The sequence below is a fragment of the Chroicocephalus ridibundus genome, chromosome 1 (genome assembly GCF_963924245.1).
Source record: "Chroicocephalus ridibundus chromosome 1, bChrRid1.1, whole genome shotgun sequence".
Classification (NCBI taxonomy): Eukaryota; Metazoa; Chordata; class Aves; order Charadriiformes; family Laridae; genus Chroicocephalus; species Chroicocephalus ridibundus.
Window position 1 is genome coordinate 206173048 of NC_086284.1, and position 22289 is coordinate 206195336.

At 35.7% G+C, this 22289-nt stretch overlaps 1 protein-coding gene across 3 annotated transcripts in view; it reads left to right on the top strand.

Moving 5' to 3' along the window:
* Nucleotides 1-22289, top strand: part of ORC5 (origin recognition complex subunit 5) — a 76939-nt gene that overhangs the window by 23268 nt on the left and 31382 nt on the right. For all 3 annotated transcript variants that reach the window (XM_063323479.1, XM_063323478.1, XM_063323480.1), the window contains exons 13-14: nt 1986-2033; nt 7518-7628. In XM_063323479.1, coding sequence (XP_063179549.1) covers nt 1986-2033; nt 7518-7628 — 159 coding nt within the window. The remainder of the gene's footprint in view (nt 1-1985; nt 2034-7517; nt 7629-22289) is intronic.

The following is a 22289-nucleotide window of genomic DNA, read 5'->3' on the forward strand; positions in this document are numbered from 1 at the left end:
ATTGCAGAAATAGCTGCACGTCAAACCCCAACAAAACAAACGTTTCTCGGTGAGTGTTCAAGTTGAATGTTTTTATGAGTCACGTGGACTGTGAAAATAGAATCTGGTTTTGTTGAGTTTGTAATGAGATTCAGAGTAGATTACATAAAAATATCTTCTGGAATGATTTAACTAAAGACCTCTAGACAGCAAAAGGGATGCAAACAAAAAGATGGTCATTGAGCTGCTAATCTGACTATTGGTATAGGTGCTAGGCTATACTAAAGCTAAAGATAAAGTCACAGTTTGTGGCAACCTGGAATGCTAACAGCCTCATAAAGCAATGAATTAATAATTGGCAGGGCTGCTATTAGTTATGTGAAAATTCAAGAGCTTTGCAGGAGATTAAGTGAAAAATATGAAGTTGGTTTTGAAAGGTAGTCTTTAAAACAAAAAAGAATAGCAATCTGTATGAAGTCTTCATTTTATCACTTTAATAGAAAACAGGATTAAAAATAATTGAAAATTAACTCTGAATTTCATTTGCTTCTTTGTGCTTGAACAGAAATAGAGCACCTGGTCACCTACTTTGAGATGCTTTTGACATAACTTAAATATACTATATGGAGATTCCAGCATAACCTTTAAAATGCATGAATGCATTTTGTTGTGATCCACCACTAGCATGCCCTGTAATCTCAGGCTTGATCCCTTTCCCCTCCAACAGGTCTCTGTTATCACAGCAATCGTCCTTTCAGAGGCATGATAAAAAGACTACTTTGCTGTCTCTAAGTATGTGATATGTATTAATTGAATGAACTAATTCTTTTTTAGTCTGTCAAATTATTTAAATGAAACTTAAAGCCCTGTCTAATACTAAGCTCTTCAGAAGTCAGTCAGGAAACGCCACAGTTACTGACTGTGAGATCTCCTTGACATGGCTGAGTATTGGGGTCCACAAATACTAAGTATAAGATTTTAAACGTTAAAATGAAAAAAGAACTCATTCATTGGAGATATTTTTTCACTGTTTGAGCATGCTTATAAGGTATACTTATTAATGAAGTATGCTTCTCAAGGATGTGGAAAAACTTACCAGGTGATACTTTGAAAAATAGCACTTAAATATGTTTAAAGAATATTATACTTGCACCTCTCCATGAATTTTACATCATTTATGCATGTCATCCTCATGTCTCTCTTTGTCTTTTTTAACAACTTCTAGTCAGTCATTTGTAAAATCTCGTTTACTATATTTGTGTCTTTGTTTTGCTCTCACATTTTCAGTTGAGATCCGAGAACACTTGATATTTTCTTTGGACAGTCCTTCCTTTCTTAAGGCTGATTTAAAGCTTTTAAATGATGTTCTTTTTTTCTTTTTTTTTTCTTTCCTCCTTTCTCTTTGTCCTTTAGCTTCTGCACCTTGAACTATCTTTGTATTGTATTGATTTACTTTGCGGTTGTCATTCTGCCAACTTGCCTACCATCAGAATTCTAAAATGGAGCAGATAAACGATGCAAATTCAGATGGATTTTATGCATGGATACATTTTAAAAATGAAGTGGCCGTCATTTAAACTTCTCTGGAAAGAGAAAGAAATGAAACATCTGTCTCTTTTTATTAGATGATGGAGGGTAGGAGGAGGATGGTGGCATGAAGTCACATTAAAAACAAATTTTTACTGCCTCTTCTCATCAGTCCCTGATTAGATGAGAAAAAATAATTATGCATGTCACCAAAAAATATTAGAGTGGGGGTTTTTGTGTTTGCAGGACTTGGGACACAATGAAGGAATAAGGCAAATGTAATTTCAGGGTTTCTAGTAAGAAGGATTGCTAGTAACATCAGAAGCAAATACTGGAGATGTAGTAAAGAAGCAGACCCAGACTAGCATACTACCGTATGTAGCGTACAATTCTTTGTTGATTGTTTTGATTCTGCCTTTGCTATAGAAGGAGCTTAAAATAATTTAAATATAATATTTGCTCTTCTCTGTTGCTTACAGCATCATGGGAAAATTAGAAAGACCAACTTTATGAAGAAACATGAGAAGGTATGTATTTTATCCTTCTAAGTTGAGCTTGGCAACAAATATTTTCTTTCTACTGTACTACTGTTTTTGCCTCATTGTTTACTGTAGAAACAACAGAATTGCATAAATAACAGTTATTTCATTTGTTTCGCATGATACAAATTTCTGTATGATACACACATTTCATTTCATTGAAGTTTAACTGTAGCGTAATTTTGTTTCTTAAAGCCTTATTTTTGTGTATAACAAAATGTGCATAATAAAGCTAGTTAAAGGATGTCATACATTGAGAGAAATTCTGGTATGTGGTTCTTCCAAGATGTTAGAGTAATAGGTGGTTAGTAGTTTTGAAAGTCAAGTCACTTTAGTTCCCCACAATGCAGTGAGGTGTAAGAGCTTAAGTTTGTGTGTTGAAGCTTGGACTCCTGTCTATTGTTTAGGATTCCATCAGACTATTAACTAAGCTTTTCATGGTTATAAACAGCTAAATATAATTGATTTTGGTGGAGGTATACTAGTTTTTACTGTCAGAGGCTTGATATGTTAGGAAAAGCAGTTAAATTTAACCTCAAGCCTAAGCATTGAACTGATATCTGAAAGCATGATCAGACATGCGTGCAGTTAAGAAGCTTGTTTGTTGCCCAACTGTAACAAGTAGCTTGCATAATCAGGAAGGACTTCAAAGACTGCAAATGATCTAATTCTCACACTTCTTTGTTGTATTAAAAATTAGTGTTACTTTGAAGAGAATTAGAACTTTGTAATCCTAGTAAATCAAATATGGTTAACAGAAAATCTCTAGAGTTGACCATTTTACACTGAACTCTGATTGCATGCAAAAAACCAGGAGTATGTCTTGGGGATTAACGAATAGGATGGGAACTTTGTGGCGTTCCAAGAGTACCTTTGCTTCTTGTTACGGAGCACTGGTTTTCTGGTTATGTGTTGCTTTATCGTTTACAGGTAAGGACCCTTTTGCTCTAAGTATTGGTGCCAGAAACTGAAACTGCTTGTAGGTCAGAGCACAGTCTCGTTTTGGAAGTTTTTGAGGCATGGTAGCTGTGAGAGTGGGGAACAGGACTGCAAGCCCTAAGGGGATATTCCAGACCTATGTTCCTTCTACTACACTGTCACCTTTATAAGTATTTACACAGAGTTACAATCACCCAAATGTAAACTTGCATATTTTGGTACTATGATTTTATAGTGAGGGAGACTGAAATATAGGGATAATATGTAGTGTTAGAAGTAAAGACTCATCTGCTTCAGTTGGTGTGATGCCTTATATCAGTACACCTTCACTCAGAGGATCTTGTCTAAAGACTGATTTACAGATCAGAGTCACCTAATTCCAAGTGGTTGCCTGCATCTAAGCTAGAGTCTTTATAGACAGTGCAGAGCTAGCCAATGCAGTCATTGAAGTGTAGGCTGTGATTCGTCTCATGCTAAAGTAGGTTCTATGTTCAGTCGGATGAATTGCACCATAAACTGTAATTGATAGATTTCTACTGACTATAATGGGAACTTAGGAAACTAGTTTGGCTGTACATACCTACTTGGCAGGAAGCTAACATTAGATGAAATAAATCCATCCTTAAAAGTTTAGGTACGGTCAGGCTAAAAAATCTGTTTTTTGATTCTTAACTGTGTTCAGTCCAGAGGCCATGTTTTTTTATTAGAGAAAGTAAATCTTGTGAATGAGAGGAAAAAATTGACCTTATTGTTCTATTAATTGTCTTGTTGCTGATAACAGCAGAATTTGCTGCGTTTCTTTGCATGGCTGCCCTGGAACAATATTTTTCCAGTTTAGTGACAAGTGAGATATTTTCCGTGAAGCTTCTTTTGCAGCAGGATGCTTTCTCAGATGTCAGTCTGTTGGAAGATCAGATATGTTGGTGTCTTTTTTTATTGGAAAAGTTTGTCTGGTAGATCTGCTTCAGCTTCAGTCTAGGATTTGTTTTGTATCAGAATTTCTAGTTTACAACTGAAGGTGCTTCATTTGTATAGCAATCAGGAAAGCTCAGAAATGCTTTCTACTAAAAAAAGTGAGAAGTACAGACTGTCTTTAAGTATATGCTAAAAAGGTTGAAAATTTAGCCAACTGAGTTTAAGAACTTTCTCCCTTTTATGCAAGTAATTTAGTTTGTGTTAAGGTTTTACTCTTTAAAGAACGCTTTTGATTCTCACATTATTGTTCATGAAATTTTGGAACGTGAATGCTTAGCTTGCGGTTGTGGGACGGTGAAAGACTTAGGCCAGTTAAACAGTGGGAACCTGACACTCTGAGAATGTAGATGAAAAGCATGAGCACAGAGAAGTCAACTGGGGAAAATCTTTGTGAACTATTAGATGAGTGTATTGCCAAAGGCGGAAAGAAGATAGAGGACACACACAGTTAATTTAATAGCTATAAAACTTACTGAAGAGGTTGAAGCTATCTTTGTTTTGAAGGGAGATGAGGGGACCCTTGGATTTTTATAAGTGCTATCGTATGTAGTATTTTGCCTGAGGTCCTTGCAGAAGGTTCTTACAGATCTTATTCTTTGCTGTGTTCTGTTTGGAGGAATTTATAAACCATTCCTCCTCTTCCAGGAATTTATTTCTCCTAAAGAAATAAAAATGAAATGTTGCTTCTAGAAATTGCAGTCTATTAGAACTAACTCTTGGCTTTGCCAGAAGAAAGCATTTCTGTCAAATAATTTGTAAGTTCAAAACAGTATTCTGTCAAAGCAGAGAGCTGATAATATTAAGAACAAGAAACTTGCGAAGTAACTGTATACTAAACACAACTTCAGAGATTACTACTTGTTAATTGTGCTTGCTAGCTGTTTGGAGTATACTGTATGTTTGTTGATTTCTTCTGTTGATAATAAAGAATATGCTTCACAGAACTGGCATATTTAGAAGCAGAAGGGCAGTTCATAACTTCTACAATACCTGCATTCTCACTGAGGGTGCTGTGCTAAAGTTTTGACTATGTGTTTCAAATACTTTTCACGCTGCTTTCTTTGTTAAGCAAGAGGTAGCTTTGGGGACACCTTCTGGATTTGAAAAGCCAAAACATGTACTGGAAATAGCTTTTTGTTTTGCTGAAGAATGAGTGGTTGTGTTTCACTGATGACTAATGCCGTAGAGGTGCTGGTGGTATATTAAAGAGGTGTCCTTTCCCGGAAGCATTTTGAAGCAAACTTTCTTTTGTCTGCTGTGCTAGTAAGAATAAACCAATGTCAGCTACAAAAAAGGTAATTGGATGTCAAAATAGAATGAAATGCAAACTTAAAAGAAAATAAAAGGTCCCTCATGCTCAGCAGGCTTTGGGCTGCATCTCTGTCCCGTTTTGCCCCCCTCCAGTACAGGACACGCATCAATTAAACCTAAGCAAGTTCATCAGAGACATCAAAATGGTCAGGGGCTGGAGCACTTGCCCTGCACGGAGAGGCTGAGGGAACTGCAGTTGTTCAAGCTGGAGAAGGGAAACCTAAAAGCAGTAGGTCCTGTACGTGCAAGGAGATGATCAAGACTATATGATACAGTGGTTGATGGTGAGAAAGTGAGCAACAAAGAGCGTCAGCTGAAATGAGGTATTTACACTGGGTATAAGAAAAACCTTTTTCCTCATGAGGACAGCCAGGCGGTGACACCAATTCCCCAGAGAGGTGGTGCAGTCTCTGTCCATGGAGGTTTCCAAGACTGAACTGATAAAGTTCTGGGCAAATTGGCCAGACCTCCTAGCTGACCCTGTTCTGAGCAGGAGAGGTTTGACTAGAGACCTCGTGAGGTCCTTCCAGCTGGAATTATCCTATGATTGAGTATATTTTAAGACAGTAGAAATATAGTAGTAAAGGCGTTTCCTATGTAAAACAATAAGTTCAAGTGTTCTCATTTCTAATTTCCTGATCAAAAATGTTTTCTTTGGTTTTGGTATAAAAATGGTAATATTTTCATTGTGGTATAAAGGAAGCAAAAGAGAAAAAGAAAACTAAAAATATATCAGCCAGAAATACAAAAAACTCAACAATTTTGTTGGAAAAAAAAATGAGCAGTTAATACATTTTATTCCTCCAGAGGCAGTTGATTGATTTTATTGTTTTTTTTTTTTAAATTAGCTTTTAGAAAGTGAATTTCACAGAAGAGCTGAGGTGTGGACAAGGACCTCTGGTCTAGTCCAACCCCCCTTCTCAAGCAGGGTCACCTTGAGCAAGTTGCTCAGGACCATGCCATGTTGAGTTTTGAATATCTCCAAGGTTGGACACTCCACAACCTGCCTAGGCAGTGAGTTGCAGTGTTTATCCACCCTCAGGGTAAAAAAGGTTGTTGGTTTTGTTTTTTCTTTTATTTAAATCCAGTTTCCTGGATTCCAGGTTGTCCCCATACTATTGAGAAGAGTCTGCCTCAATCATCTTTACATTTTGTATCAGGTATTTTCATGAAATCCCCTGAGCCATCTTTTCTCAAGGTTAAGCAATCCCAGTGTTCTCAGCCTCTCCTTGGGTGGCAAGTGCTCCAATCCCTTAATCATCTTCATGGCCCTGTCGAGTTTGCAGGGTAAGACGAGCAAATGTAGGTGTCCGAGTACAGCAGCCAGCAAAGCTCCTGCGCTGTTTAGAGGGGACCTTCTCTGGCTGCCTAGAAGAGTGATTTGCTGACTGGCCTCTGGGCATCTACCAGTGGGTTCTTAAGACTGCCTTCACTAGATCTCTGTAGAGTGCAGTGGGAGTGCATTACTGTACTGACAGTGTTGCTGAAGCCATTGATTTAGTTCAGTATGGAATTTAAGATGAGGAACTCTTCTTGTGACTTTGCACCTCTGGCGTCTGTGAAAGAAAGAGACAAGGCTTTGGATAAAATGGTTCAAAGAAAGTGGATACAAAGATACTTTAGCAGAATCTTCTCTTCTTATGCCTTTCTAAAATGTAAATGCTAGTAAAGTATTTGTCTTCAGTAAGCAAAACACAAAAATGTACTTAAAAGTTGTTTAATGGTTTTATAGATTTGTAAATACTGTTGTTCTGTTATGTGCAGTTCTTTGTGAGTAGTGTGGGTTATAGGCTGTCCATAGACAATAAAATAAATCTAAACCTTTAAAATTTCTTTTTTCACTAGCTAGAAATTATGTGTGTTTTTGAGAAGCCTAACATGTCTTACTGTTGATAAAATATGGTGCTTCCTCTTTAATCCTTAGATTGGGCAAGGTAATTGAATAGGATAAGTAAATCTATAAATCCAGTGATGGGAAATTTGGCATCAGATCCTCTGTTACAGCTCAAAAATGTTCCTATTTATTGTGCAGTTTGAACTCTTGCCATGTTAAATAGAGCTCTAGGTCTATGTCTTTGTCTTGATCAATAGGCATGTATTCAGTGTTTTCCATAATATATAAGTAGTCTGTATGAAAGTCTACTGTGAATTATAGTGCCTCCCCAGAGACTAAAAAGATGTGAGAATAACATCTTGTGGTGCTCCAGGAAATATCTGTTGGATTGAAAAGTCTTTTTTCTGTTGCAGACCAGTAATCACCTCCTTGGGCCAAAGCCATTTCCCCTGGACAGATTGTTAGCGATATTATATAGTATTGTGGACAACAGAGTTGCTCCAACTGCAAATATATTTTCCCAGGTGAGTGTGTACTTACTTTCTTTGTTTCCTTTTTACTGCCTGGAATTTTTTAAAAGGTTTTACGTTAGCTTTTATAACTCATCATTCTAATGAAATGAGAAAACAACCACAACAGTAATTTAAGTTTAAGTCTCAGAGTAATATTCATCTATATTACTAGCTATGAATTCAAGATTTTATCTGTGTAATGCTCTGAAACCTTCTAATATCTAACTTTTTCCTGAACCTGGCCTGTGAGCTGTGTTGATTAGTCCTTCGGCTTCTCATTCAAGTCTGTCAGCGTTACAAATTAAGTGTATAAATGTTCACTGTCTTATGGCCATAATTAGTCACCTTCTAATGCATGTTACAAAAATGTAGTTGTGAAGAAGGAGCAGAGGGAAGAATAAGGTATTTGCAGGTGAAAGGTGTTTGCTGTGATACGCGTATCTTAGGGATAATGTTTTGCATTTGGACCAACTTCAGCAGTCTTGCAGAGGAGAGTCAGTATCCCGTTTCACTAGATGGCAGCATAACGATAGAGTTGAGTGGAATTAAATCTAGAGTTTTCTCTAGAGCTCTGGTTTTGTCAAATGTAGATACCTATTCTGTATAAGTAAAGATAGTTTTCTATTGTCAACTTGATTGTTAGATCTTTCATATCCACCTTAGAAGATCTGTTTCTTTCCTGCTTTCCAGTTGTGCTTAGCTTTTATTTACAGAAATGTTTTCTACCTTCCCTTGCTAGATCTCAAATTTAACCAAGATTATTTAAATCTGATGTCTGCATTCATGTAAAGTTCTAGGAAATTTATGCTCAAGATACCTAAACAATTTTGCTACTGCTTTAATCATCACTGTTTAGTGTTCACACAAACATTTGGCAAAATTCATCTCCCAGATTTGTAGAATAACCAATCATAAATATACATATTGTAGAATCAGGCAGTAGAGGAGCTAGAAAACTGTAGTATTTTACTTAATCGGTGGTATGTGAATATCTTCGTTAATAGTGCTTTACAGATACAGTAAGCAACTTACACCTTCACATAATGTTTTCTCTCCTTTAGTTAAAGGTTGTTATATGATCTGAAGCAGAAGGAATTATTAGGCAACAACCTCAAGAATCTGTTAATACGGGCATTTACTTTTTTTGTGATCAGATGAGTGCTTTTTTTTTTCAGCTTATGGTCTGCACTCCCTTGAGCGGTCAATGGATTAGCTTCCAGAGGTGTTCAGGAAGTGGAAGAAAAAATCAAGTTTAGACATGTTTATGCATCCTGTACTTTGTTTCTTGATTTTCTTCTGTCATCTCATGGCACCTCAAGAATTCAGTGTGCTTTCAGAAGCAAGCCAAACTCTGTGTGTATTTCAAAGCTATGTGGAGTTTCCCACGGGCAAATGCCATATGAAGGGACACCAAAGGTTGTTGAAGCGGGCAGTTTCTGACCAGGCTTTGGATGATGGCTGTAGCCTTGTAGCTATTTAAAGCGACTTTGGAGTACAAAGAACACAGGGACCTTAGCGTTCATAAAAATGCATAAATTTGGCCAACTATATCTATTAACTTTTTTTTTTTCTAACTAGTGTCAGATATAGCCTGAGATAATGGCTTTTTTATGAATGTTGTGTCGATTCTTTAATTCACTGTACTGGGAAGTCTGTCGATCCAGTCTGTCAGTCAATGTATTGGTCACACTCCTTGCCTTACAGGATGTTGGTTTTGTGTTTTGCTCTAGGTAGTGCACTTTTTGATTTAAGACATAAAGTATTGAAGCTGAAATTCAGAATACTGAGGCAAAAGGTGTTTGTCTTGTTTAATGGTGTGAGTTTATCAACAATGATTAATCTAGGTTTAGTTCAGTAAGAAATGGAGTCTTATGAGACTGTTACAGAAACTAAGAAGAAAAGAAGATACAATCCAAGTAGTGATCAGATTCATTTCACTTGTGCTCTAAATCTGCAGCTGATCCACCACACGGGTACTTCTTGTTTTAAGCCTGCCTTTCTTTCTCTCTGCCTCTCTTTCTTCAATATGATCTTTCAACAATTTTTTTTAAGATGGAAAGAGTGCAACCTTTAAGGCATAAGATGAATGAACAGCCAAGAAGCATAACAATTGACTGTCCAAATGCAAGTGTGACATTTAGAGCTTTGCTTGAACTTAGCCAGTCTCAAGGAGCAAATTTCAGTTTAATTTATTCAAGTAATGTGAAAAGGAATGATGATGACAAGACTGGGAGTACTACGTAGTAGAATTTGTGTGTAGGATGTTAGCTGTATATTCTCTTATTTTGGGCTATCAAAAACATCTTCATATATTTAAGACATGAATATATTGTAGAGTTTTACAGTGTATTTTCAAAATTAATATGTCTGCTTATTTAACATGTATTCCAGATAAGAGAACAAATGTTGTTGTTCCAATGCATAGCTAAGTAGTACTGAAGACATAGTTTGTACATGGAGTGTAATTCCCCCTTAGACTGAATTGTAGAATGAAAAAATTCAAATAAATGCTTCATCCTAATTTAGACTGTACACTAGATGGCAGTGTTATCAAAGAATAGCTGTGATTCTTTATTTTTTGAATATATGCAGATTAAGCTATAAAGACATAAAAATATTATATTGAACTTTAACCAGGTTAGGGCGATGAAGTTGAAATTAAATCTGTTTATACCAAAATAAAATTCTATAAATTTTTAAAAAAATATTTTTAATTCTGAAAACAATTTTTACATTAAATTTTAATTAAAAATTCTTGAAATGTCTAATATAAAGTAACATAAAATACAGCAAATTTTGGAAGTATTTTAATCTATGCATAATATTGAATTGCCTTTTTTTCTTGAATAGTTTAAAAAAATTGATATTCCAATGATTTTTGTCATTAGTTATTCTGTAAATATATTTTTCAAATAAAGTAAGTACTTACAAGCTGGGTTATCCATAGCAGTATCAATACATTTTGCTGTTAGATACCACAAACTTTTATTTTCTTGTTTGTGTGTGCAGCATGGAAATCATTCTTGAATTGTGCAGAATTTTAAAATGTTTTAAATCAAATATTTGGCTTCTTAACTGATTCAACATTAATTTTATGGGCTTTTTAATTTGTAAACTGAAGGGCTGTACATGAACCAAATACTTACTAATTCTCCCCATGTACTGTCAGAAAATAGCATGCCTTGGCTTTAAAGTTGATCAACAATCTCAGTCAAGATTCAAGAAGGACGAGCAGCTGCTTTAAGATCCGTCATGGTGCTGATTTCGTGATATTTCTTATTGCTTCTTGTTTCTGTGCATAATTTCTATTCACATGAAAATTCTGGTTATTAGCTTTTCAAAAATGAAACTTCTGTGCTGGCTGATAAGCAGCAAGATTTCAATTTTCTGTTTAATGCTAGGGTTTACTGAAAATGTTTCATTTTTACTAAATACAATTTCAACTTAAAATTTGAATCTTAATCTAACTTTTTCCTTTTAATGTTAATTACTCCTTAAAATGGTCTCATACTTTTTTTGAACAAAAAGTTAACATGTTCCTTTCAGAAGTGTGATTTTTGCAATTGATATGAGACTAAGTTTTTCCTGCTGTAACTTCTTGTGGTAATTGGGTTACATGAGAAAGAACTGGGGTCGTTCATTTTGTTTTTCCTCACTAACTAGTACAGGGGAATAGCACCAGGGGAAAAAAACCAAACATGCAATTTCCACTTCTGCAAATGAAAATTGTTTCAGTTACCTCCTTAAAAGTGGAAATTTCTCTCGGTTTTGTGCTATTTTTAAATACATTTTTAACACATGTAGTGAGGATTGTTTGAAAGGGAGGTAAAGTAATATGTTTTGGTTTTTTTTTTTATTTTGGACTAGTGATGTCACTACCTATGTGAAATATAGGTCTATATTCACCTGAGAAGTGTTCAGTGCTCCTTTTCCTCCAGAATATTCACTGTTTTTCTTAGTAGTTCTAATTTGTCATGATACTGTTTTTTAACACAATGTGTGTTAGTGTAATGTCACTGAACTTGTTTGTTTGAATTTATTTGCTTGGTTTTTAAACCAAGAGATAACAGAGATTAAAGCATTATTGATTTTTGCAACCATTTCGGAGGACAAGATCTTTAAATGTTTTTCTTCAGGTGCACTTTTGTGTAATAATATAATAGATTGAAGATGATATTGCCACAACCACTGGGCAGTTACGGTCTGTACCTGGGACAGATCTTGCACAGTTCATGTTCTGGTTGGATATATGGCTAGGTCAAGCATGTGTCTGAGATATTTTAAAAGATAAAACATCGTTTTTAATGTTTTTCATGGTGAAAAAATACAAATTAACTTTCACACAATGCTAAAAACAGTGCAGCTGTGGGGTATACATCCTACAACAACAGATAACTCATGAGTTTTCCTTACCTAGGTACAGCAGTTGATGTTTTTTCGGGCTTAGGGAACAACCAGGAATATGATTTGTGTGTCCACGTGGACCCACTGTGTGGAATATGAAATGTGCATTGTGTTCAAGTGCAATTATTACAGAACAAAGGGATACAAAGAAACTTATAATGCCTACCTGCAAATGTGTTTTGCAAAGGTTCCAAGAGTCTACTCAGTTCTAGTTTGTAGAAGAGTAGTATTTCATTTTAGGTTTCCAACATTTAGACAGAAATACAACATTATTCTCTTTATAAAAACGTGCCTGAGTATAGGACACATGAGAGAATTTATGCACAAAATGTGCAAGAATTATCAACACCGATTTAAATTAAATCAGCTCATTTTATGTTGAAGGGGACAAGGGCTGTTAATTTCATATCACAATCAGTAAGTAGGAATTTTTTGCCAAAATTTTGCTTTTTACTATACCAAAATGATTTTTCAATTGCTCCTTCAAATCAGTTCTGGTCTCCTAGACATTTTTCATTTTCTAGATGTTTTATCTTGCTTCTGCTTTCTTGTGAAGTATGCTTTTCATAAAGAGGATTGACTAGATCTACTTGTAGTTTTGAGCTGTAACAGATGTTGTCTATATTAGGTAAAATGGAATTAACCCCTTTCTCATGCATACTTTTGCATATTTTATTCCTGTTAATACATCCCTGAATGTTTGGAAAGACGTCTATGCAGAGAGGTGCGATAACTTCTTAGAATATACTGATAGCTGAATTACTGAGTACGTAACTGATGAGTAACTTCAGTTCTGTTTGCATTTTCACTGTAGTGCACTAAAGTTAGGCTGCTGGGTCATGTTAAAAAAGTTTGGTCTCTATTTAAGTTCAGAATCAGATTTGGTTTTACTGTTACTCATGTTCAGCAAATGTTTTCAGGTAGTTGTATAGTTAGAATTAATTTCTGGTTATAATGCATTTGGAAACATTTCTACTAGGGCTATTTCTATCTGTGGGTATATGGTGACACATCAGGTATCTTACACATCATAATCTACATTTCATTTATTAGACACTTATTATCTCTTTGATACTGGATCTAAGGCAGACATCTTAATTTTCCGAAGAGTACCAAAAATTTGAAAACTGACATAGTTATAAATGTTTAAGAATTTGGAATGAAGATTAGCAATCTTAACATTTTATAATCTGACAAAATAATAAACAGTATTGCAAATCGTTGGCCACAGAGCAAGAGCTTTTTATCTGAAGTTAGCGTAAGTCTGCAGATACGAGATTTAGAATAGTGTGTTAAGTGCCAATATGGTATTAGAAATACAGAAAAACACTGATGTACATAGGATGCATCCAGCTGGAGGGAGCCAGATGAGTGTAATTTTCTTTAATTAAAGGGGAAAAAAGAAAGCGCTCTTTCCTGGAGCATAAAAATCAGAGAGGTTTGTTTTCTTTCTGTCTTCTTTCTTGTCTGCCTTACCTGGATAGATGAAAGAATTGCTAGTATTATATATGTGAACGGGAACAATATGTGGCAATTTACCTGCAAGATTTCTTTGTGCCTGTTGTGTTAGAAGCTTACTTTGTATCTTTTTTCAGATGAGAATTTGATATTTAAACTGCCCTTTTTTTTGTACATTGCCAACTATGGTAAAATTTTGCTTGCAAGGCTGGAAAGATGCCTGGTTTTGTTATCTAGTTGTTTGATGAAGGATTTGCTTTTACTGTGGCATAACCTTTCTGGACACTGGATGCCCACGTGATGATTGTAGTACTAATTCTGTTAGTGCAGTGTGTTAGATCCCCCTGATGTAGCAACTTTGATGCAGAGGAATACTGTCAACAGTTTTTTCATGTGAAAAACACTGTAATTGCTTCTACAAGCCCAGATTGTGTTAATGTTTGAAAATACTAAGTTTTCCATTCTACACTTAACAACTCTTGGCAGTATGAGAATGACTTGGTTTTGCTAGATCAGCTGTTCTTGTATTGTGTTCCAGCTTTCCTTGCTGTTGCAGGGACTGCTCATAGGAGTGTTTTACCTCTGGCCTGACTAGAGCGTTTAGCACTAATATAGAGTACTCTCCATTGAAAAGTGAGCAGGTAATGGGTTTACAGAGAAAAAGGTCTGGTTAAAAATGAGTCTTGTGCTACACTATCTCCTAAGAGGCCTTATTACGAAGCAAAAAGATTAGTGGAAGCCATTTTTATTTCAGAATATGTGAAAAATACAGAACGTGCTCTTGTACTGGTTTTATGTCCGTTAAGTAGATTATTTCTTGTCATTAGTCTTTTTTGCAAAACAAGCAAAACACTGGAAAAATGAAAGTTCCTGCTGATTCTCCTTTTTTTCTTCTCTGAAACCAGTTTTCTTTACTTCCCCTTTACTGTGAAACTTCCAAAGTGTTATGCTTGTCTTTTTTCTGGATAACCAGGTAGAGTCAGTGCGAAAATTTTACCTGAAGTAATTGAGAAGTTTGTGGCAAATGTTAGCTACGTAAGTGTGTGGGATGACTTCTTGGTAGAATATATATACAGAGTTCTGTCTTGTTCTCAGATGAGCTTAGCATTCAAAACTTCATGATTGAAGTTTATGTTGAGGTGAGATTTCTTATTTTCTTGTTGAATGTTAAAAAAAAAAAGTTTTTAATCTCATAGATCATATTGCAAGCTGATTCAGGACATAATTACAATATATCATGCACCTGAATTTGGAGAGTGTCTTTGCTTTGTACACCCTTTAGGCAGTACTGAGCAGCTGTACCTCAAAATTAGGTAGAGATTCGAATAGTTGTATACAAAAATGTTGATATAATTGAATAATTATTTTATATGTTGTTAAAATGTTGCATTATTGAGTATTAAGTAGTGAACATTCAGAAGTGAGATGATTGTAAAAGTTAGTGCCTCTTGGAGTTGATTCTGTGTGTAGATTTTCTCAAACTTTGTTTCTGGGATATAAACATACTCTCATGTATTTCCCTATTTTTATAACTTCTTGAGTTCTAGAGTTAAATTATCAGAGGATGTCATCAGCCTCTGCTTCTGCCCTATTGATTTAATCTGCAAATGACTGTTTGCATTTCACTGTCCTCTTACTTCAGAGGAAAGTACATAAAATTGCACGGCTTAATCCAGTCTGGCCATGGGAGTTGTCATGCCCAGAATGGTCCTGCTATAGTTTCTTGCAGGGGGGAGCATTTGCTTTTACAAAAAAATGGAACTAGATGGAAAAGGTCTTAAAAGCTGCTTTTTCCTTTTCTTTTTTTTCTTCATGAGAACTCTTAAGGTTTGTACCTCTTTATCTAGTCCATCAGAAGACCTTTGCTTCATACCCTCCCAATGACAAGAGTGATTGAATATAAACCGTAGACTCTGGGGTTATCTTGTTCTCATTACTGGTCCAAATAAACTTCCCCTCCTTTTTTAGCGCGAGTGAAGATAGACACATCTTGCCAGCACAGAATATTTGTTAGTCTTATATAATGTCATATACAACATCCATATATAATTTGTATGTTCCCTGCAGGTTTATTGTCCAAATGGGTTTGTAATGCAACTTTTTCATCCTGTGACTTCCATTGTTACCCGTACCTAAAAGATTTTTAAATTGTTATAACAGCATTCTTAGCAGTTAGCAAATTTTAAGCTGCATTTTTTAAAAAGTTTATATTATTACTGCTTTATTTGATCCTAATGCCTATATTCTTTTGTAGGTGTATTATGCATCAGACACGCTTTATTTTGCCGGATCTGTCTGTTGATTAAAAAGTGCAGTAATCTGTTGATCAGTACGGTGTTAATTTTCAGTAGGTTTGGGAAGATGGTGATAAGATGTAATAAATAACTCTTCTTGTCTCTTTTTTTTGTTATTGGACTGGACTAATCTGGCAGAAATTCACGAACTGAAATGGGAACCTAATGTGATGCACAGCATGGTGACGTAGGTTAGCACTTTAGGACCGACTATGGCAGCTTGAGAGCACCTGCTGTTAAGCAAAAGGAAAGGAGAAAACATTACTTACTTTTAACCAAATAGCTGACTGTAGGTTGGTGGGTTTTTTTAAGTCTCAGGATGGCTGTGAATAAAAATAAAAGTATTTTTAGTTCAAGTTGTACTTTCTAATTTAAATTGTGGAGAAACGAATATGCTTGATTGCTTCAAGTTTTAGTTGATATGGGAAAGATCTTTTAGGAAAACTAATTACGTTTGAGCTATGTTATGTTGTTTGACCTAGTTTGATTTTGTTTTCATTTTTTGCCATATACTGTTAATACAGCTTTGCAATCTCTTGGGAGGCTTTCTTAATCAAATTCTATTCTGTTCTATTTGAATTCTTTCTTTTCAGTAATTCAAGGTAGAAAACTTATCTTATTTCTGTGAAGAGCTTCTGGTAATAGCGCCCAGCTCGGCACTTAATCTATGTCTTAAAAACACTTAAATGTATTTAAGAAGACAAATTGTTTTGAATTATTGAAAACCAGTTTTATAGAAGAAATTTTGGTTATGACAAGGGAAAGGCTATTGAGAAGACTTCAGATGAGATTGAGTTCATCAGGAAGATAAAGGGAATTCCTAAATTTGTTCTGTCTTTTATCTAGAAAAATGGACACGTATCAAAACTTTCTTGCTATTTAATCTTAGGGTTTTTTTTCAGTAGCATCTCCCTAAGAATTTGCACTCATAAACCAATAAATAGCTACATTTTAAGGCTTTCTAAAACTGATTTACAATAAATTTATTCTTTTCAAATATAATTAAATAAAAATGTGATTCTGAGGTACAGTAGTGATGAAGATTTTTATGTACTCTGTGAATCTGTTCATAACTTTCACAAACAATTCTTGTGGCCCTGTGAACTTGCTGTTATATATGCCTTTGTGCCCTTCACATGTCTTGGATTGCTTGCTAGATAGCATGGGGAATGTGCTGCATCAATCAACAGTTTCTTTAACTTATGTTCTCTTGGCGCATTATTTGTAAATAGTATTTGAAGCTTGAAATTTTAACTTATCTATGGAAATGTGTTGGTGTATAAAAGAAGTAAATATGAATACATGAAAGATGAAACAGTTTCCCTCCTTCCAGACTCTGTCCTTTCCATGCCTTTCTTTACATGCTTATTTAGAAATTGGTTTCATGTACTTAATGGAAGGAACATAATTTAATACTCCAGGAACATCTTCGCACTGTGTTTACATCAAGCAGTTGCAGCTGAAGCTTGTTAGTGATTGCTGCACAGATTAAAAAAAAAATTCTTCACTGTGGTACATGAACTCCTATTGTTTGGAGATAAATAATCGGCTCATCCCCTCTTTAGGGAAGAACAAAGAACATAATAGTACATCTGGTTCATCTGTTAAGACAGCAAAGATTAATTAGGCAAGTACTGCACAACCTCTCTTGATAACATATATATCTAAAAACAGCCAGTATATGATAAGTTTTTTAATCACTTTGCTTTAACTGTTTCGTGTATGCACATAATCTATTCCAGAATCACCAGCTGTTCAGCTGTTCATGGAAATAAGTTAGGACACAACACTAAGACACAAGGTAAATTAAAGAATTATGACAGAGTTCAGTAGTTCTCTTGCAAATCTCTTGATTTAAGATGATATGCCTAACAAGATACAATATAAGATTAAAAAAAAAAAATCTCTTGAGCCCCCAAGTGACATTATTAACACTCCTCATAAAATATATTTGTCTCTTCCTTAAAAATAACTTGTCTGGTTTCTCTCCCCCAAGAGGTTGTTGGATCACAACGTGTTTGGGGGGGAATACCTGTCTCTTTGTTGAACACTTGTATAGAACCTAGTTCAGTGAAATACAATTTAAAAAGCAGAACTAGCCCTTGTGGTCAAATAGTTACCTTGAGTGCCCTCACTTGTTCACTTCCCTGGTGACTAGAACTAATGTCTAATTCCAGATTTAAGACTACTTAAGGCCAATTTTACCTGCTTTACTTTTTGCTGCCATTGTCTTTTAGCCTAAATAGGTTTACTTGCTCCTTGGTGTTAACTTCAGGAGAGTTGTAAGGACACAGATACCCTGTCAAGATCTTAATTTTGCAAGCCTTCACTTACTGAATGTCTTTTACTTCCCTGCACATGCAGTCATGAATATAATTGCAACTTCAGTAATAGCATGAAAGGTGGTTCAGAATCACTGGTTAAAGAGTTTGGCTATAATTTTACATTCTTTTTACTGATATGCTCCTTGGACTAGTTCTGATAAGGTCCCTGTGCCCCTCTCTGTGTAACGTGCTCCCACGTCTCCCTGTCTACACTATGTTCTCTTTAGGTACTTAACACCCCACCTGTCACTTCAATACAGATGATTTTGCTTTATCACATGCAAAATAAATTTGTAGCACTGTATCTATACCAGGGACCCCTTCCAGTTTTTGATGAGGTTGGAAAGTACTGAGGCTGTGTACAGGTACAGTGTTAGAGCACAAGGTAGCAAAGTAGTCCATAAAAGAATATGTTGGATCACTTTGGTGAATACTTGTACCGTTTCTGCCCTGGCAGCTGCAGTCAGTTCTAGCTACTTTCTACTTGACTCCTTCCCCAAAGACCCTCTGCTGGTTTCTGTGTTCATTTGATAGGAGATAGTGGGGCTTGTCATAGTATCATGGACAGAACAAGGAGTTGCATTACAGTTAGTTTGAAAAAGAGGATTTCAAAATATGAAGCTTGTTGACCAAAGAATAGCTCGTGATAGATGAGGAATAGTTAAGAATTGACATAATCTCTCTTCTCCATCTATGAAAATGAAAACTGGAAAATATTTTGGGGGAGCAGTGTGGAAGATTGATAGCAGGGTATGAGTAAATCTCACTTATGAAAAGTTTATATTCTTAGTAAACATTGCAAATATCACTTATTTAAAATATGAAGAGTGACAGAATAAGCTGAAACAAGTCCTACAGTAGCTCAGACTTGGAAAAGCTTGATTCAGGAAAGTAAGTTTTTAGAAAAGATCCCTGTGCTTTGGCTAACCAACATGTGAATCTGCCATGAAAAAAAAATTTATTATTTTAAAGGCTGAAAATGGTGATGAATATCTGAAGGTGCATTAGGTGCTGCACAAGGTCTCTGTCTTTACTACCTTATGATTTAATTTTTCACATGAGGTGGAGGGCAGCCAACAGAAGTAGTAATGTGATTATTTTGGATGAGAGTGGTTCTAGCTGTATATAAGCATCTGCACAGTAGAAGTATAACTGAGCTAGTCAGTGTGTTTTTCTAGTTAATAGAGAGAAACAGGCATGCAGAGAACATCATCCCACACACCCTGATTTAGACACGAGCATCTAAAACCACTCTGTCTATGAATAGTTTTAAAATCTATATTAGGTTACAGCGAACCATGTCCTGGTGTACTGATTTTGCTCCATCAGCTAGAAATGGAGTCAAGACAGCCTCAGATTATGCAAATGTTTACATTGTAGATATCTAAAGCTGTCCTATCCTGAAGGACTAAGAAGTGTTTTCTTGGTAATTATTCTTCAGATTGATCAAAAGGTGTTTTCTCAGGAATTATTCTGATTTGCTTCTAAAACAAATGGAAAAACCCACCATCAAATATCCCTTGTTGGGTGTCAAATTCCTTGTCAAAATGTTTGCAGAACAGGGGGAATAACCAATTTGTACGCCTTCCCATTCGTTCCTCCTGTGGATTTAGTTGCCAGTTACGCTGCGTTGTATACTTGGGAAGAGCATGCCCGGGGTTGCATTGCGTGGCCAGCAAGCTGGCCTTGGCCTTCCCATCCCTTTTTGCTGCACTGCTTTTGACTTATTCCTGAGAACAAGTGCTGAAACCCTGTCTTTTCAATGACAAGGTTTTCCTGGTAGAAACTTATTTCGGAGAATTCTGTGATAATGATCTGTCATTTTACATGCTTGAAATTGCAACATGAACATCTTTGAACAGTATTTCAATAAGAACAACTACAGAACAGCTCTCTGTCTTGTGGAAAACGCTCTGAGAGTGATCTTTTTCCACATGAGAAAGCCAAATACATCAAGACAGGTAGGATCTTCTACCTTTCTTGTTTTGAAATATGAATAGGCAAGGTATAACCTCTGTGAGTGGAATCCATAGAAGAATTAAAAAAAAATAAAAATGAAAGGCCACTCAGTTATTTAAATATCAGGAAGTGTTTTAGAGGTAAAATTTAAAAATATGACTTATCTTATTCAGTGTGGATTTTTGGGCCCAGCTTAACAACTGAAATTAAAATTGAAATATTTGAAGACAGATCTAGTTCAGATGAGCAGATGCTGAGCTGGAAGTGTGTTTCATTAACATGTGATGGGGCAACTTTCACTTCATTCAGATGAACATCCATTACCCTGCTGTTATCCAGGTAGAGAAAGGTCTTTAAAAAAAAAAATAATCCCATTACCAAAAATTCTGTATGTTAAATTTCAAATTATTGTCTTGTTTTCTAATTAGTGGTAATTTCTGGATAAAATTATAAATTTATATATATGTTGCCATTTCTAACAGGACATGATGCTAGGTCTCCATAGCAATTCATGTAGAACATTGAAAGGTAACTTTCAGTGTGCATGTTTTTACATACTTTTTTTTTTTCCCCTGCCTGCTCACCTTCCATAAATGTTTCTTGAAATATAATACAAATGAAGGGTGGGAAGTTCATCATCCTTTTATGAACTTATTAAAACATTCCAGTATGAAGAGTAGAATATACACACAGAACATCTGAGCCGTCTGAAAGGTTCTGAATTCAGACTTAGGTTAGTAGTGTGTTTGAAAAAATAAGAGGGATGGTAGCTGGAATATTTATTAGAAGGTATAGAGAAGATGAAGACTCCGGTTGATCTACTTAATAATTGAAGAGTGCTGGATATATTATAGACCATCTGTGACCTACATAAAATGAACAAGAGGGCCTTCCATGTTCTAGATACCTAGGCAAGAAATATGAAAGAGAATGTCAAAAGATGAACTAACAAATCATATACATAATAAAAATTTGCTATAGTTGATACAGAGAGTAAACAGATTGACTTAAGAGATTACCACACAGACATGAGAAGAAAACTGAAGATTGTTGTTACAAAATGATCTTTTCCAGCCTTTTTTATTTATTACTAGCATATGGCCTAGGAAGACTTTTTGCAACAGATATTTTCTAGCCTGGAGTGGCCTCTAATGGATGTATAACACTGATGGTGTGGAGAAAAGCTTTTTAATAATTTGTGTGACTGTAGTGCTTGTGAAAAATGCTAGACTGACAGTCTAGAAGGCTGGGAGACTGCAGTAATCAGTTCTGATTCACTGAACAGGTATAGCAGGGGCATCAAGGGCGTAATCGTTCTGTATTGCTTTTTAATTGTATCCTGAAAATTCTATCTTTTGTTTTTATCTGACTGCCTATTAGTTAATAGTGACAGAGGCTTGCCACTTAACTTCATCCTGGATACTTAGCTCTTACAAATGAGCTTTTGCTGCAGCTAAGCATTTTGTTTAAATTATCAACTTGTATCATAAATTGCAATGGGCTACCAGTAGAAGCAGTGAAGTGGGATGCATGGCCAACTGGGAGCCATGGTGACTGGTGACTGACTGACTGGAGCTGTTGCATGGTAGGCTGGTCTGCTGGTCAACACCTGCTTGGTCTGCCTTTTTCCTTCCCTCCTAGACAAAGCAAAAAGCATTGAGACCTCACTGGTTTTAACCTTGTGGTAGGCATTTTAAGAGACTAGGCTGTGCTATTTGACCACTTAATTTAGCATGTTTTCTGTGCAGCTGTGACCAGAACCAGACCACTTCTTAATGACTGGGAGAAATAAAGAGGTACAGGTGGAGAGAATTGGCATGGCAATATCTCCTTAGCAGAAAAGGAATCTCCTTTTATCACTTCTATGATTAGATTAACACCTACTCAAACCAATATCTTATTCTCATTTCCCATACCAAAAATACCCCAAATTTTAATTCTGCTTGGTGTCTGGAATTCACTTCAGCGAGCCAGACTGCTGTCTGACAAGAGTGAAGCAGTCTCGGTCTGGCTCAGGTTGTAACTGTGGCTGTTGTAACTGCCGTTGTGCTCAGGAACTGGGGATAGCTCGGCGTGTTGGAGTGGTCAGGAAGAAAGGTAGCAAACGTGATAGTAATCATCAGTATAATAGGAGATAAAAAATAATGCTTGAAGTCTTGATATAATTTTCTTGTTAGTGGAGGTGTTTATGCAGATACTAAAAAAGACAAATACAAAGGAAAAAGGTTAATTGT